This window comes from Bos taurus, chromosome 28 (assembly GCF_002263795.3).
Source record: "Bos taurus isolate L1 Dominette 01449 registration number 42190680 breed Hereford chromosome 28, ARS-UCD2.0, whole genome shotgun sequence".
Lineage (NCBI taxonomy): Eukaryota > Metazoa > Chordata > Mammalia > Artiodactyla > Bovidae > Bos > Bos taurus.
In genome coordinates this window covers 42,244,308-42,260,379 of record NC_037355.1, presented here as the reverse complement: position 1 = coordinate 42,260,379, position 16,072 = coordinate 42,244,308, and the positions used below count along the sequence as shown (strand labels likewise).

Here is a 16,072-nt window from a genome sequence, read left to right as displayed (position 1 = left end):
GAGCCTAGGAGAAAAATGCAAGAATGGTTAAGTCATGGAGGGAAAGTGAGGTCAGCATCTGGAGGGCAGGCCCTGCTCACCAGCAATGTACTGATGACTCCAGACACAAGGTGAGGCCCCCCCGGGCAAGATGTCCTGGGACGGACAGACTACAGGTAGACCAGGCCAAAGAGCACCGTCGAGAGCGAAAGCTGCTAGGGCTGTGAGATGACGGGTGCAAGCTCCCAAGCCTTCCCAGAGAGAGCTGAAAGGGAAGTCTTTGCTAAGTGGCTTGGGAGGGTGATAGGAGGAGAGAGAGAGAGAGGGGGAATGAACAGGAGAGGGCAGGAGGCAGCCCTCTTTGGGAACAGATATGCTCAGGGAACAGCTGAGCCTAGTAACCTGAGCAGATCCCCAAGCCCTCCAAGGTGTGCCCTGCAACCTGTTCCCAGGCCTGCCAGGTGTATCTGCTCTTAGATTTCCAAGGCTATGTTCCATTCATCGTCCCATTCATCTATGTCATCCCATCTTATCCTGTGGATTCCCATGGAATAGGGGATGGTGATCCCCCTGCTGGGTCCAAGCTTCACCCAAGCATCCAGCAGACTGCCCTGGAGTTATGGAGACGTGGCGTTGTTGGAGTTACTAAAGCCAGAGGGAATCTAGGCCTTGATCATGTTCCTACCCCCCACCTCCCACCACAAGTCCACGCCTAGGATTATGACACATAGTCAGGGACCAAAGCCCAGGTAGGTGTGTGCAGAATCTTCAGAGGATGACAGTATCCTCCCTGCCTTCAGTCAATCCACTGCTCCTCAGCTTTGTAATTCTGGGCAAGTCCTATTATCCCGCCAAGCCCCAGCATCCTCACCCATAAAACAGCAGAAAGAGTGGTTTAGGAGAATTTGTCTTAGAAGCAGGATGTGAGTAAGACCTATGAGTCAAGGCATCATCATGAACAAATACTGCACAAGGCCTCGCCGACTGAGGGCAGCAAGAAATCCACTTGACCCTCGGTTACTACTCTTACGGTTTTATCTCTCTGGTAACAATGACTGCTTAGGCACAAACTCTCTCCGGATTTAATTTAAAATAAATCTTATTTATTTGTGAAAAACAAGAAAGAAAGAAAAGCATTCATTCCCAGAACCTCTTTAGGCCCTGCACAGTTTCTAGGCGGGTTCTGGCCACAACTTACTCTCACTGTCTATAAACTTGAATTTCTGCCTGCACTGCGCAGAAAATATTTGATGCAGGGAAGAGGCTAGACAGCCTTGCTTCATAGAGCTTCCCTGCCTGCAGAGAAAGCATGTGGGTGATATTCCCACTGCTCTTAGGACCTTGGTCACTCTGAGAAGCTTCCCCTCCCACCCCTCCTACACGCACCTCCGAACTAATTCCAGTTCAAATCACCTCCCCCACCGCACCTGGCGCCGCCAGGCTCATAGCCTGACACACAGCACCCCCTGGAGGTGACAATGGGAGCTGCGCCCATAGTTACTTAGTTCTCTTCTGCCTTCTCATCAGGCAAACAATGCTGTTCGGGGGCAGTGAACACTTCTTATGCGAGTGAGTAACAGCTGGAGTGATTATTTATTCTGGGACTTCAGTTATAGTTTTCCTGTCATGGCACAAAACTGTGAGAATGCTCTGTTGGGAAGTAGGGATAAGGAATAAACAGAACCAGCCCTCCTTCCTTATCTAGAGAAGTACTTCTTAGAGCCTTAATTACTTAAAATAATACCAATACTACATGAACTGTTCCATAAAGTAGAAAAATTAGGAAATAGACATGTTTTTCAACTCATTTAATAAGGTCAGCTTTGCCTAGAAACCAAAGCCAAATAAAAAGGGCTACATACGGAGATTCTTCATGAACGTGCAAAAATCCTCCAGAATTGAATTCAACAGCATATAACACAATAACACATCATGACCAACGGAGGCTTATCTCACAAACACAAGGTTGGTTAAATACTAGAAAACCAATCAGTGTCCTCAGCAAACCACTGGTTTGTTCAGTGTTAACAAGCTAAAAAAGGAAAAACACGGTCATCTTAACAGATGCATCTGACAATATTTAACATCTGTTCATTATTTTTTTAATTCTTGAAATACTAGGAATATAAGAGAGTTTTCCTAATCTCAGTTCTCCTAAATGGATATATACCATTTTCATAGACGGGAAGTCTCAGTTTTGATAAGATGTCAATTGTTCCCCCTACTGATTTATAGCTTCAATTCAATTCAGATCAACTGTCTGATTCTTTAAAAAAAAAAAATCAGAATCTAAAATTTATATGGGTAATCAGTGGAACTAGAATAACCAAAATAATTTTGATGGACAATAACAAAGTTACAGGGTTTACAGCACGTGATTTCAAGACATATAGTAACCAAGACAGTGGGCACTGGTGAAAAAGACAAGCAACTGAATACCACAGAGCAGAGAGGACAGAAATAGACCCGCACACACGTGGTTAATCACTTTTTGACCTAATGCCAAGGGAATTCAATGGAACAGGAAAGGTTTTTCAACAACTAGTGTTGGATCAACTGGATATCAACATGGAAAAAAAATAAATCTTGACCCCTTCCTCATACAATAAAATTAACATACTCTACCTAAATATTAATTCAAAAAGGATTATAAAGGTTAAAACTTCTAGAAAATACTGAAGAAAAACTGGTGACCTTGGAATAAGCAAGGATTTCTTAAATATGGCACCAAGGGTAGGAATCATAAAAGAAAAAATCGATAAATTGGGATCTATCAAAAATCTTTTAATCTTCAAAAGGCACCGTTAAGGTCATGAAAAGGCAAGCCACAGACTAGGAGGAAAATTTGCAACACATACATCAGGCAAAGACATTTAGAATCGCCAAAATAATTCTTACTTGATCAATAACAAGACAAAGAACAGCCCCCTGGACTCCTTTGTTACACATGCTGACACTGTCAGCACTCAACAATGCTGTGAGTCTTTTCTTATCTTACTTCCCTTTCGAGGAAACTAGGGCAAAAACCAGTCAGGTCACCTAATCGGGGTCTATACTTTAGAAAGCAGTAGGGTTTGGGGATAACTCCTGACCCTTCTGCTCACATGGGTGCTGTACAAGTGAGGGGGAGGCAGAGGCTTATAACCATCCCAATTCCAAACACAGCCCCGGAGATCACCTCCAGGACTCTCTGTAGCCCTGGGGCCAAACGCTGGCAGGGGCTGGATGGGAAGATCCTCCTGGCTCCCACATGCTCACCTTAGCCCACTGCCACCTCCTTGTATCCCCCTTATCTGGGGGCCGGGACATCCCTTCCTCTTGGAGAGTTCTGGGGACAGAATTATCCCACTGGCTTCAGGCCACATCCACGGACGACACATCATGTCCCCTCGCAGGCACTGACTCAGCACTTCAGGGACTTGCCACAGACCCTGCCCTGCTTCTACATCCTCCCTGAGGCTCTGGGCCATCTGCACGAATCAAAGCCCAGCACCAGCTCCAGGTATCCCATTCTAAGACTTCATTTTAATAAGAACTAAGGGGAAACATTTTCTCCAAAGAGGTTCTTATTTCTGCTCACCATCCCCACCTTTCCTAGTCCAGAGGCTCTGCCTGGGCTCAAGCAATGATAGAAAAGTGTCCTCAGAGGAGGAGGCTGAGTTGTGATTCCCCAGGTGGAGGTGGAGCAGAGGGCTCAGCCTCCCCAGTGGGGACTAAGGAGGCCTTATTATTATAATAAATCAGTCTCACTTGATTGGCTGCAAATGGTGGAGTGATGTGACCATATGTCACTTGGGCATTAAACAAATCCTCATGAGCTAAGAATATGTTTGTTTAGCTAATTGACCTCTTTGGCCTTCATCAACCACTGGGTAAACATCCTCAGATAATGATTTCCAGAGAGCGGATTGTGGCTTTCAAGTGTGCTGAGAAGGGCCCCCAGCCCCAAGACCACCTCCTCCGGCTGCCTGCTGAAGCACATACGTGCCTGGTCTCAGGAGGGTACCCTGGCGGTAACGGGGCTAAGGGAAGAGAGTGGAGCCTGGCAACTCTCCTTGGCTATGTGGCCCACACTCTGAGCCATAATCATCCAGACTGTTACGTGAAGGAAATGCCCACGCCCAGAGGGATGGGGACATAAAGCAGGGGTTCCAGGGTCTAGGCTCTGTAGTACGTATTCTGGGAAATCTGTGATAAGTCAGTCAGAAGATGGACCCATGTCACGTCTATGCAAAGGAGCAGAAGTCCAGCTGTTTACTGGGGACTAATGATTTGGATACCTGTGGGGCCTGGACCTCAGAGACCCAAGTCCTCCAACTCAATTCTCCTTGCAAGCAGAGGGTTGTGGGCTGGGCACTCAACCAGGAGGGGAGTCTTCTCTAGTCAGGAGAATGGATACTTGTTATATCTCAGAGCTAACTTCTCCTGCCCTGGAATCACCAATCCCATTCCCCATGCCCCGTGGTGAAGTCCGGACATTTCATTCCCGTCACATGAAAGCTGCCATGGGCACCATTTCAGTTCCCTATGGAAGGGAATAACTTCAAGCTGTGAGGCAGATGGAAGCTTAGACTCAACCTCGGCATGATCTGAGTGACTATGGCCCCACTGGTTTCTTCTGGCTGTCACATCCCCCTCACACCTAGGACGGTGGGCTTCTGGTAGCTACTGAACTCTGTTTATTCAGCTACAAAATAGACTATCTAACACGGAAACCTTATCAGTAATTTAGTGCTTTCTTCTTGCCTGATGCTAAGCACCTTACCCATATTTTCTCACTTAGTCTATACAATAAGTAAGACACTTCCCTAAGGCCACAGAGGGTGGCAGAACCAGACCTCCAGTGAGTTCTCCCTAATTCCAGTGGTGCAGGTCATCCAGTGTAGAGGGGAAATGCTATTTACTTGCACGTTAATAACTTTCCTTTGCAGGATGAAAACCATCTGCATATAAAGTATGGAGCACAGAGCCTGGCACGTGGCAGGAATTCAAATGGAAGTTATTCATGTCATTCTACCAGAGGTGGTGCAGCCAGATGAGACCCCAACATACCTTCTGGGTCAAGCCACTTCCGCCCCTTCTCCCCAGTCCCCAGGGCTTATGAGCTTGAATTAAATAGGATTAAAGGCTTATCAGGGCTGGGAGCTACACCCCAACTCCTGAGTTTAGCCCCAGACCTTCTGTCCGCCAGCTGAGAAGGACGAGCGAGAAAGGCAGCTGCGCAGGGGAGTGGCTGTTGCCTTCGCACGGTGTCAAGAGAGCTTCTGTGCAGGAGCCAGCCCTCCCTCCGGATCCCCATGGTGAGAAAATGGGCCCTGCTCCTGCCCATGCTGCTCTGCGGCCTGACTGGTCCCGCACACCTCTTCCAGCCAAGCCTGGTGCTGGAGATGGCCCAGGTCCTCTTGGATAACTACTGCTTCCCAGAGAACCTGATGGGGATGCAGGGAGCCATCGAGCAGGCCATCAAAAGTCAGGAGATTCTGTCTATCTCAGACCCTCAGACTCTGGCCCATGTGTTGACAGCTGGGGTGCAGAGCTCCTTGAATGACCCTCGCCTGGTCATCTCCTATGAGCCCAGCACCCTCGAGGCCCCTCCGCGAGCTCCAGCAGTCACGAACCTCACACTAGAGGAAATCATCGCAGGGCTGCAGGATGGCCTTCGCCATGAGATTCTGGAAGGCAATGTGGGCTACCTGCGGGTGGACGACATCCCGGGCCAGGAGGTGATGAGCAAGCTGAGGAGCTTCCTGGTGGCCAACGTCTGGAGGAAGCTCGTGAACACGTCCGCCTTGGTGCTGGACCTCCGGCACTGCACTGGGGGACACGTGTCTGGCATCCCCTATGTCATCTCCTACCTGCACCCAGGGAGCACAGTCTCGCACGTGGACACCGTCTACGACCGCCCCTCCAACACAACCACTGAGATCTGGACCCTGCCTGAAGCCCTGGGAGAGAAGTACAGTGCAGACAAGGATGTGGTGGTCCTCACCAGCAGCCGCACGGGGGGCGTGGCTGAGGACATCGCTTACATCCTCAAACAGATGCGCAGGGCCATCGTGGTGGGCGAGCGGACTGTTGGGGGGGCTCTGAACCTCCAGAAGCTGAGGGTAGGCCAGTCCGACTTCTTTCTCACTGTGCCTGTGTCCAGATCCCTGGGGCCCCTGGGTGAGGGCAGCCAGACGTGGGAGGGCAGTGGGGTGCTGCCCTGTGTGGGGACACCGGCCGAGCAGGCCCTGGAGAAAGCCCTGGCCGTTCTCATGCTGCGCAGGGCCCTGCCAGGAGTCATTCAGCGCCTTCAGGAGGCGCTGCGCGAGTACTACACGCTGGTGGACCGTGTGCCCGCCCTGCTGAGCCACCTGGCCGCCATGGACCTGTCCTCGGTGGTCTCCGAGGACGATCTGGTCACTAAGCTCAATGCTGGCCTGCAGGCTGTGTCTGAGGACCCCAGGCTCCAGGTGCAGGTGGTCAGACCCAAAGAAGCCTCTTCTGGGCCTGAGGAAGAAGCTGAAGAACCTCCAGAGGCGGTCCCGGAAGTGCCCGAGGACGAGGCTGTTCGGCGGGCTCTGGTGGACTCCGTGTTCCAGGTTTCTGTGCTGCCGGGCAACGTGGGCTACCTGCGCTTCGACAGTTTCGCTGATGCCTCTGTCCTGGAGGTGCTGGGCCCGTACATCCTGCACCAGGTGTGGGAGCCCCTGCAGGACACGGAGCACCTCATCATGGACCTGCGGCAGAACCCCGGGGGGCCGTCCTCCGCGGTGCCCCTGCTGCTCTCCTACTTCCAGAGCCCTGACGCCAGCCCCGTGCGCCTCTTCTCCACCTACGACCGGCGCACCAACGTCACACGCGAGCACTTCAGCCAGACGGAGCTGCTGGGCCGGCCCTACGGCACCCAGCGTGGCGTGTACCTGCTCACTAGCCACCGCACCGCCACCGCGGCCGAGGAGCTGGCCTTCCTCATGCAGTCACTGGGCTGGGCCACGCTGGTGGGCGAGATCACCGCGGGCAGCCTGCTGCACACACACACAGTATCCCTGCTGGAGACGCCCGAGGGCGGCCTGGCGCTCACGGTGCCTGTGCTCACCTTCATCGACAACCATGGCGAGTGCTGGCTGGGGGGCGGTGTGGTCCCCGATGCCATCGTGCTGGCCGAGGAAGCCCTAGACAGAGCCCAGGAGCTGCTGGAGTTCCACCGAAGCTTGGGGGAGTTGGTGGAAGGCACGGGGCGCCTGCTGGAGGCCCACTACGCTCGGCCAGAGGTCGTGGGGCAGATGGGTGCCCTGCTGCGAGCCAAGCTGGCCCAGGGGGCCTACCGCACCGCGGTGGACCTGGAGTCGCTGGCTTCCCAGCTTACGGCCGACCTGCAGGAGATGTCTGGGGACCACCGTCTGCTGGTGTTCCACAGCCCCGGCGAAATGGTGGCTGAGGAGGCGCCCCCACCGCCTCCCGTCGTCCCCTCCCCGGAGGAGCTGTCCTATCTCATCGAGGCCCTGTTCAAGACTGAGGTGCTGCCCGGCCAGCTGGGCTACCTGCGTTTCGACGCCATGGCTGAGCTGGAGACGGTGAAGGCCGTCGGGCCACAGCTGGTGCAGCTGGTGTGGCAGAAGCTGGTGGACACGGCCGCGCTGGTGGTCGACCTGCGCTACAACCCCGGCAGCTACTCCACAGCCGTGCCTCTACTCTGCTCCTACTTCTTCGAGGCAGAGCCCCGCCGGCACCTCTACTCTGTCTTTGACAGGGCCACGTCAAGGGTCACAGAGGTATGGACCCTGCCCCACGTTACAGGCCAGCGCTACGGCTCCCACAAGGACCTCTATGTTCTGGTGAGCCACACCAGCGGTTCAGCAGCTGAGGCTTTCGCTCACACCATGCAGGATCTGCAGCGAGCCACCATCATCGGGGAGCCCACGGCCGGAGGGGCACTCTCCGTGGGAATCTACCAGGTGGGCAGCAGCGCCTTATACGCCTCCATGCCCACGCAGATGGCCATGAGTGCCAGCACCGGCGAGGCCTGGGATCTGGCTGGGGTGGAGCCGGACATCACTGTGCCCATGAGCGTGGCCCTCTCCACAGCCCGGGACATAGTGACCCTGCGTGCCAAGGTGCCCACTGTGCTGCAGACAGCTGGGAAGCTCGTAGCGGATAACTACGCCTCCCCTGAGCTGGGAGTCAAGATGGCAGCCGAACTGAGTGGTCTGCAGAGCCGCTATGCCAGGGTGACCTCAGAAGCCGCCCTCGCCGAGCTGCTGCAAGCCGACCTGCAGGTGCTGTCCGGGGACCCACACCTGAAGACAGCTCATATACCTGAGGATGCCAAAGACCGCATTCCTGGCATTGTACCCATGCAGGTGAGTCACAAGGGAAAGTTGGTCCCACATGGTCCCATGAGGAAGTCAATCGACTGTCCACACATCCAGGGCTCTGTGCAGGGTTCAAGGCAATGGCTTCCGGACTTGTTTTCATGTTAAAGTTTCACCAGTCAAATCTTTTCCTCTCTCTGACCCTGTCCTCCACTCCTCGTGCCCATGAGGTCCCTGACCACCTCTGGAGAACATCAGTACCCACAGAAGCTCAGGTTGAAAAATGCTAGTACAGAAGGAACTTCATTCTTGTCCGGGTAGAAAGCAAGAGTTTGCAGAATTTCTCTTTGTTGGTGTTAGAGAAAGAGGTTGCTAAGTCACATGAGGTCCCCGTGAGTTCCTCTCCTGGAAATGTGGGGTTTGTGTCCATCTACGTCACCTGTCTGCCTCGGGGGAATTGCAGTTTTTGTGAATGAGCCGGGGGATGGAGACAGGGAATCGGGGAGTGGCCCTGGCCTCACATGTGCCTTGGGGCTAGAACAAGGAGCCTGGGGACAGGCCCAGGGGTGCTGGTGCCCAGCCTAGACAACTCCCGAGGTGAGGCTGCCTTGGGGCACTGACTGCCTTCTCCCCTCCCCCAGTGCCAAGTACTGTCTCCCAAAGGTGTCATGCTGGGTGAGTGTGCGCCTAGATACAAGGGCCAACAGAATGGGAAATTCTGAGTGAAGCTGTCTGGTCAAAATATTTGATGTCAGCATTGCAGATCTGGGTAAATCAAGGCTAAGGAGGTTTGCTGCAGGGTGGATGAGAGAAAAATTCTGCAGATCAGGGGCCAAAGTTCGCCGCAAGCCTCAGCAAGCTCTCCTGTCAACAAAGAGCTCCATCAAAACAGCTTTACAACACCTCTCCACGGCCTTTATCATCTACTATTTCACTGCATGGCCACAACACTTAAGCAGGGAGCATTTGTCCTGGTTCCTTTGAAGGCAGGACCTGAGACAGGGGCTTGCGTGCGGGCAGTTGGTGTGGGAGATGTTTGCTGAAGCTGGAGTGAGGGAGCAGGGTGAATTGGATGGAGCCCAATTGGTGAGTCCATTATTGAGGCTGTTGTTTCTGAAGAGTCCAATAGCACCCTGACAAGTGTGAAGAGTGCCTCCTGGAGCTGTCCCTCTGCAGATAGAACTCAGTAGTTCCATCCTCTGTTAGCTGAAAGTCACCCCCAAACAAGAACTCGCTCAGGCTCTGGAGCAGCTTGGAGAAGATCTTGAAGTAGAAAAAGACAAGGGTGCCCAGAGGCAGGGCCCTGTCGGCTGTGGCTGAAATCAGAGGGCTGAGGCACCAAAAGCGTCTACGACCGAACTGTCATCTCATTTTACCAAACGGGGCACTGAGGCCTGGAGGAGCACACGGGACAGTGGCCTGCAGCCAGAGAACTTGTGACTGAGGTCAGCTCAAGGTCTGGAAGGCAGGGGTCCTGAAGTCAGCAGGGGTGCTCCTGGGCTGGAGTCACCTTGTATGGATTCGGGTCCTGGCTCTACCACTGGCTGGCTATATGAGCCCGAGCAAGTTCCTTAATCACTCTGTGCTTCGGTTTTTTTTTTTTAATTTAAAAGATGAGGATAATAGTGTCTTCTCTACAGCAACTTCCACACTGCGCTCAGCCCAGGTCCACATCCCCGGTAAAGACTCAGGAGCCCTGTAGCTCATGCCTTCCCTTCCTGCCTCAGATAGGGAGGGAGTGATGAACTCAGAGACAAAAAGTATCTGGGGAGCTCAGGGAAGTCAGAGTGGAGACTGCGCCTGGGCCTCTCAACTCAGATGCCAGGTTGAGGAGTTGGTACCCGTGAGCATTCCCTGTAAGGAGGCTGCTGATCACACATGGGATTCACGCCCCAGGCCCACTACCCATTTAACTTTCCAGGTACCATCAGGAAAGGCCCTGGCACCCACTCCTTCCTTACAAAATGTTAGCTCCCTTCCCGTGCCATCAACATTTTTCACGATGTAAAGGAATTCCATGGCACCCACTTTCAAATCTGAGCTTTCACTGTATCTGCAGAAGTGACAGGGAGTAGATGCCGGGCGGGGCTTGGCAGAACAGGGAACCACAGCTATGGAAGAGCTGGATGTGGACTTTCTTCTTTAGCAGAGGTGGTTGTCCATTTAAGTACCATGATCAGTAATGAAATAAAGAAATAAAGTAATCAAACCCCTAAAAACAAGTGAGCTTTCAAATCTTTCCTTTCCTGACATGGAGCTGACCTCCCACTCTTTCAGATCCCTTCCCCTGAAGTCTTTGAAGACCTGATCAAGTTCTCCTTCCACACTAACGTGCTGGAGGGCAATGTTGGCTACCTGAGGTTTGACATGTTTGGGGACTGTGAGCTGCTCACCCAGGTCTCCGAGCTGCTGGTGGAGCACGTCTGGAAGAAGATTGTACACACGGATGCTCTGATTGTCGACATGAGGTCAGTGGGCCTGAGCAGCTGCTGTAGACAGTCAAAGCCATGCGCATGGTAGGGAAGAAAGGACTCTGGGACACAGTACGGGACTAAGGGGAGCACCCGGCTGTCGGGGCTCTGGCCTGCTAGCCCGGGGTTCTGGTGTAATTGGCCGGATGGGGCTCCACCACCGGTAGGTTTTAAGCTCACATGGCCTCAATGTGCATTCTAGGCTGAGAAGCGCTGGGCCAGTCTGGTGGTCCCCAAATGTCCCTGGTCATAGGATTAAGTGAGGAGAGAGGGGAAGGGTGACCTTAAAAACACTGAGTCCAGGGTCCTTCTGAATCCAAATCCCTGCGAATCCAAAGCCCCAGGCATGAGACCCAGTGACTAGTATATTTGACAAGCATCATCCAAGTGACTCTGATGATCAGCCATGTTTGGGAAAGCTAGGCCTCCTCCTATGCTTGGATCTCATATCTTACAAAATCAGCGCAGGACAACCCTGGTCATGAGAATCATAAAGCCAATGGCCCAGTCAGAATATTACAGTTCAGCCACTATTGCTGCAAAAAGAACTCTTTACATCACAAAATTATTGCTGAGGGGATGCTTTCAGCTAGACCTCGCATCTGCTTCTGTGAAGGTATGCCTCACACAAGGCGAGTTTCCTTCCCAGAGCTGGGGGAGGGGAGTTAGGAGGGTAATGGGCAGAAGAATGCCCGTGTGTAGTGGCCAGCCCTCTCCTCACTCCAAGGACCATCAGGCATCTTCCACGTGCACTGGGAGGAGGGAAGCCTGCTCCCCGGGAAAATGGACACTGCCTCCACCCCCAGCTGCTGGATTGACTGAGAGAGAACTCTGGTTGCTGGCTTGCAATACTGTTGTGATTCTTATTTGTCACTAGGTGGCCCTAGATCACAGAGGTGGGTTCTCCTCCCTGGAAGAGAAACTCCCAGGGCTTGGGTTTGGGTATGTCAGAACTTGTGGCGTCTCTAATGACTTTATCCTTCAAACGCTCTATTGAACATCCAAATGACCCTCATGCCAAATCTCTTTCTGCTTAACTGTACTTGTTGTTCAGTCGCTCAGTCGTATCTGACTCTTTGCCACCCCATAGACTGCAGCATGCCAAGCCTCCCGTCCTTCACCAGCTTAACAGTATAGTCCACATTTTTTTTTTTTTTTTACAGAGGAGACCCATCCCACAGGTGTGCTTTGCTTAAAGATCCTTCCAAGCCACAGTTTGGAGGTTCAGATGCTGAAGTCATGGGCCCTGAGCCCATCCAGGCCATCCTAGACCATCAACCAGAAGAGATTGCTAATACACTGCCAACGCAGCTGTTGGCATTCCTTGCTGGACTCCTTGTTTCACAGATAAGGAGACAGGGGCCAGAGAAGTCACACAGTGGGACATATACAAATGGCCTGGAATGACCACAGGCTCCACGGTGCAGTCCCACAGCTCTGAACACTCCACCACTCAAGGACAGACTCCATCACACTAAATGCCGTTAGGACATCTCAGCTAAGATGCCCAGTGGGGACTGTGAAATTAGTAAGCATGAACCTGGGAAGAGAGTGTTCTCAAAATGTGCTCCACTCACAGGCAGCATGAGTTCAGGGGAGCAGTCCATGGTCAGCAAGCTGAGGAAATTTATCAACAAGTTCCAAGCTGCAGGACTTGTCAGAGCCTTTAATATAACATACAATATGTATCACATAACATATTAATACATGAACAGAAAGAATGGGTCTGTTATGTACTATTTTTTTTAACGAATTTGACCACAAAGTCCCTTGTTCTCAAGAATCTTGTACTCTGGGAAATGCCAACCAAAGAATTCTGTAAGATAAGGAAAGGGCACCATACTTAGGCTGCCTGGAATTAAGAACAGTCCACAGGGCGAGGATTTGGGCCCCCTGGGGGCATCGAGGGCTTCCCTGTGGGTTCTGCCCCTTAGTGGGCAACTTTTCCCTTCCTTCAGGTTCAACATCGGTGGCCCCACCTCCTCCATCTCTGCCCTGTGCTCCTACTTTTTCGACGAAGGCCCACCTATTCTGCTGGACAAAATCTACAACCGGCCCAACGACTCTGTCAGTGAGCTCTGGACCCTTTCTCAGCTTGAAGGTGCGTGCAGAAGGCTTTCCTTCCTATTATTCTAGAACCTCCTGAGAAATCAAGGAAAGACAGTTTGGGTTCAGGTAAAAGTAATCATAGCCAGAATATAAAACCCCTGTCCTATTCCATGCACTCTGTGTATGAGACCTTCAATCCCTGCAAAACATTTACCATTATGCCCATTTTCTAGACGAGAAAAATGAGTTCTAAGTCAGCTACCTTGTCTAAGGTCACTCAGCTAATGATTGTTCCAAAATTTGAACACTGGTTTGTCTAAAACCAAAATGCCTGCCATTCTTGCCATGACAACCATCAGTCTGAAAGACAAATGTAGAGCCAGAAGGATCCCCTGCCCATAACCAAATCCCAATGGGTTTCCAGTGGTTTTCCACCTTATCTGAACTCTCAGCAGCTGCCCAGCACATCTGCCTGAAGAAAGTTCATAACTCTAATGAACCTTCTGTTACCTGCCCTGGGCCCAGAGCAGAGGCTGGAGGAGGCAGTACAGCCCCTCTGCTTTACAGAACCACGGGTCTCCCGTTCACATCCCAGGGGATAGCCTGCCTCTGTCTCCCTTGCTTAGCTTGCAAAACCAAGGAACCTGGATGCCCATCTGACAGGAAGGCGCTGGGAAACCCACGGAGGTTGTGCATCTAATCAGAAAAGCGCTCTGCAATTTTCATTTGCGCATTTTCTTATCACACAAGCATTTGGGGGCAATCTTCCAAGATACACATTCAATAATATTACAAAATGTAAATAAAAATCAGGACCAGATGAATTCTCAATTTAAATAGATATTCAAGACTGGAAGTTAAAATCAGATCTGCAGACCATGGAGCCCAGGAATTGCCACGTCCAATATGGGAGCCACATGCCCCGCATGCATTGGAATGTGTAAAGTGTTAAGTGCACACGAGATTTTGAAGATTTTATGAAAAAAAGGATGTAAAATATCTCAATAACTTTATTGTTTAAAAATTTTGAGAGGAGCATATTTTGGATCCATGGAGTTAGTATTAATAAATAATTAATAAACAGTATTAAACTTCATTTTATCAATTCCCTTACACTTGTTTAACATGGTTGCTAGAAAACTTGAAATGACATTGGTGGCTTGCATTTAAGCTCATGTTGCATTCCTATTGGACATCACTGTCCTAGAGGTTGTCACCATTAAATCACAAACTTGGCTCTTCTGGGGGTCCAGAGTGAAAAGAGTCTGGTCAGGTTAGCCCTTCTCTCAGGTAAATCAGTCAAGCCTTTTCCCATCACTTGGTGAAAAACACTCTCAAGCACTTGCATGCTCAGGATCAGGCACACATCCTTATCCTCATTTTATAGATGCAGAAACTGGGGCTTAGAAAGGTGGAGTGAATCGCACGCAGACATGAGGATACAGAACCAACCCTCCTCTCTCTGAGTTGAGGCAGTCTGGAGAAGACCAGTACCCAGCGTGGGGATTTGACTCCCTATTTTGAAGGGTCTTGTATCTTGCAGGTGAACGCTATGGCTCCAAGAAGAGTATGGTCATTCTGACCAGCACTTTGACTGCTGGCGCCGCAGAGGAATTCACCTACATCATGAAGAGGCTGGGCCGAGCACTGGTCATCGGAGAGGTGACCAGTGGGGGCTGCCAGCCACCGCAGACCTACCACGTGGATGACACTGACCTGTACCTCACCATCCCCACCGCCCGCTCAGTGGGGGCTGCAGACGGCAGCTCATGGGAAGGGGTGGGCGTGGTACCTGACGTGGCTGTTCCTGCAGAGGCCGCCCTTACCAGAGCCCAGGAGATGCTCCAGCACACTCCGCTAAGGGCGAGGCGCAGCCCACGCCTGCATGGCCGCCGCAAGGGCCACCACAGGCAGAGCCAGGGAAGGGCGGGATCTCTGGGCCGCAACCAAGGGGTGGGCAGGCCTGAGGTCCTGACTGAGGCCCCCAGTGGGCAGAAAAGGGGCCTGCTGCAGTGTGGTTAGGGTTAGAATCGCAGCTGCCCTTGGGGCTCATACATTTGGTCTCTTCCCAACTGCCAGCATCCTTTCTGTTGGAGCACCTAGGGACAGGAAGCTCATCCCCTTCAAAGTCAGTCCCCTGCAGGGAAGTGAAGTCCAAATCTATCCCCACCCATGCTTCTTAATCACCAGCCCCTGGTCCTCACGCTGTCAACTAGAGCATCTCGGTCTAATCGCATGATAATTTGAGCCACAGATGCTAGGCACATGTACATTTTCTGGTAGACACATTTAAGAAAAGTACAAAGAAGCAGGTAAGATTAATTTGAATGATGTACTTTAACTCACTATATTCACAGTAGTATCATTTCAGTGTATACTCAATACAAAAATTACTATGAATTGGGATGCTTTTGCACCAAGTCTTTGAGATCGGGTATGTGGCCCATGCTTGTACCTTTCCATCAGCACATGTCACATTGGTCCAGCTCACAGCAGCCACCTGCAGCTGGCGGCTCCCGTGTGGCACAGTGCAGGCCCAGGGGTGCGGAGCGCCCACTCCCTCTCCACACTGTCCCCATTCTGTCCTCCCTGGGCCTGCATCTTTCCCATTAGAGCGCCTCTCTCCCTCTGCCTGGGACCACGTCTGTCCCCATCATGCGATGTTGCTCTCAGGGACAGGGATGTCCTGCTCAGCTCGTCTCCTACTGCTGCCAGCTGGCATGGCGCCTGACACAGGCAGTGGATACACAGTGAACACACACCTATCAAGCTGAAAAGCTACGTGTTCCTCCAGGTAGCTGCTCTCAGACACGCGAACACGAGTTCAGGTCCCTTAGTAATCCTCTCTTCTCTGCCCCAAACGCTCCCAATCCAATTGTACACGATAAGTCTATCTTTCCTGCATGTTTCTCCCATGACCGCTTCTCCTGCTTCTGCCACGGACCCAAAAATGAGCTCTGATGCCACGAAGCTTCCCACCATGCAGTGTTGCTGTCAGAGGAGAGAGTGGCCCTGGGCGGCAGTCTGGGAACCTGCCCAGCTCATCCAAGTGCAGCCTGTCACTGTGCCCGCTCTGACAACCAAGCTGACTCCTAACAGGGTGAGAAGTTTGAGGCAGGCAGAGCCCAAGAACTGCCCTGGATCTGGGCCAGCCCTGGGAGGAGACCTGGAGCCCAGGGGTGGCCTGGGGAAAGGAGACACCTCTAGCTGATGTCCTGGGACCATGCAACCCTGCTCTGCTAGAGTCACGGGGACCAAAGTCGTGGTGGGGCGAGG

General features: G+C 52.1%; 1 protein-coding gene across 1 annotated transcript; it reads left to right on the top strand.

Annotated features, from left to right (window-relative positions):
* The first annotated feature begins 5,276 nt into the window (after positions 1-5,276).
* Positions 5,277-14,818, top strand: RBP3 (retinol binding protein 3). Its single transcript, NM_174164.1, is given in 4 exon segments — positions 5,277-8,324; positions 10,554-10,744; positions 12,706-12,848; positions 14,340-14,818. Coding segments are annotated over 4 exon segments (3,861 nt in total).
* The last annotated feature ends 1,254 nt before the right edge of the window (positions 14,819-16,072 follow it).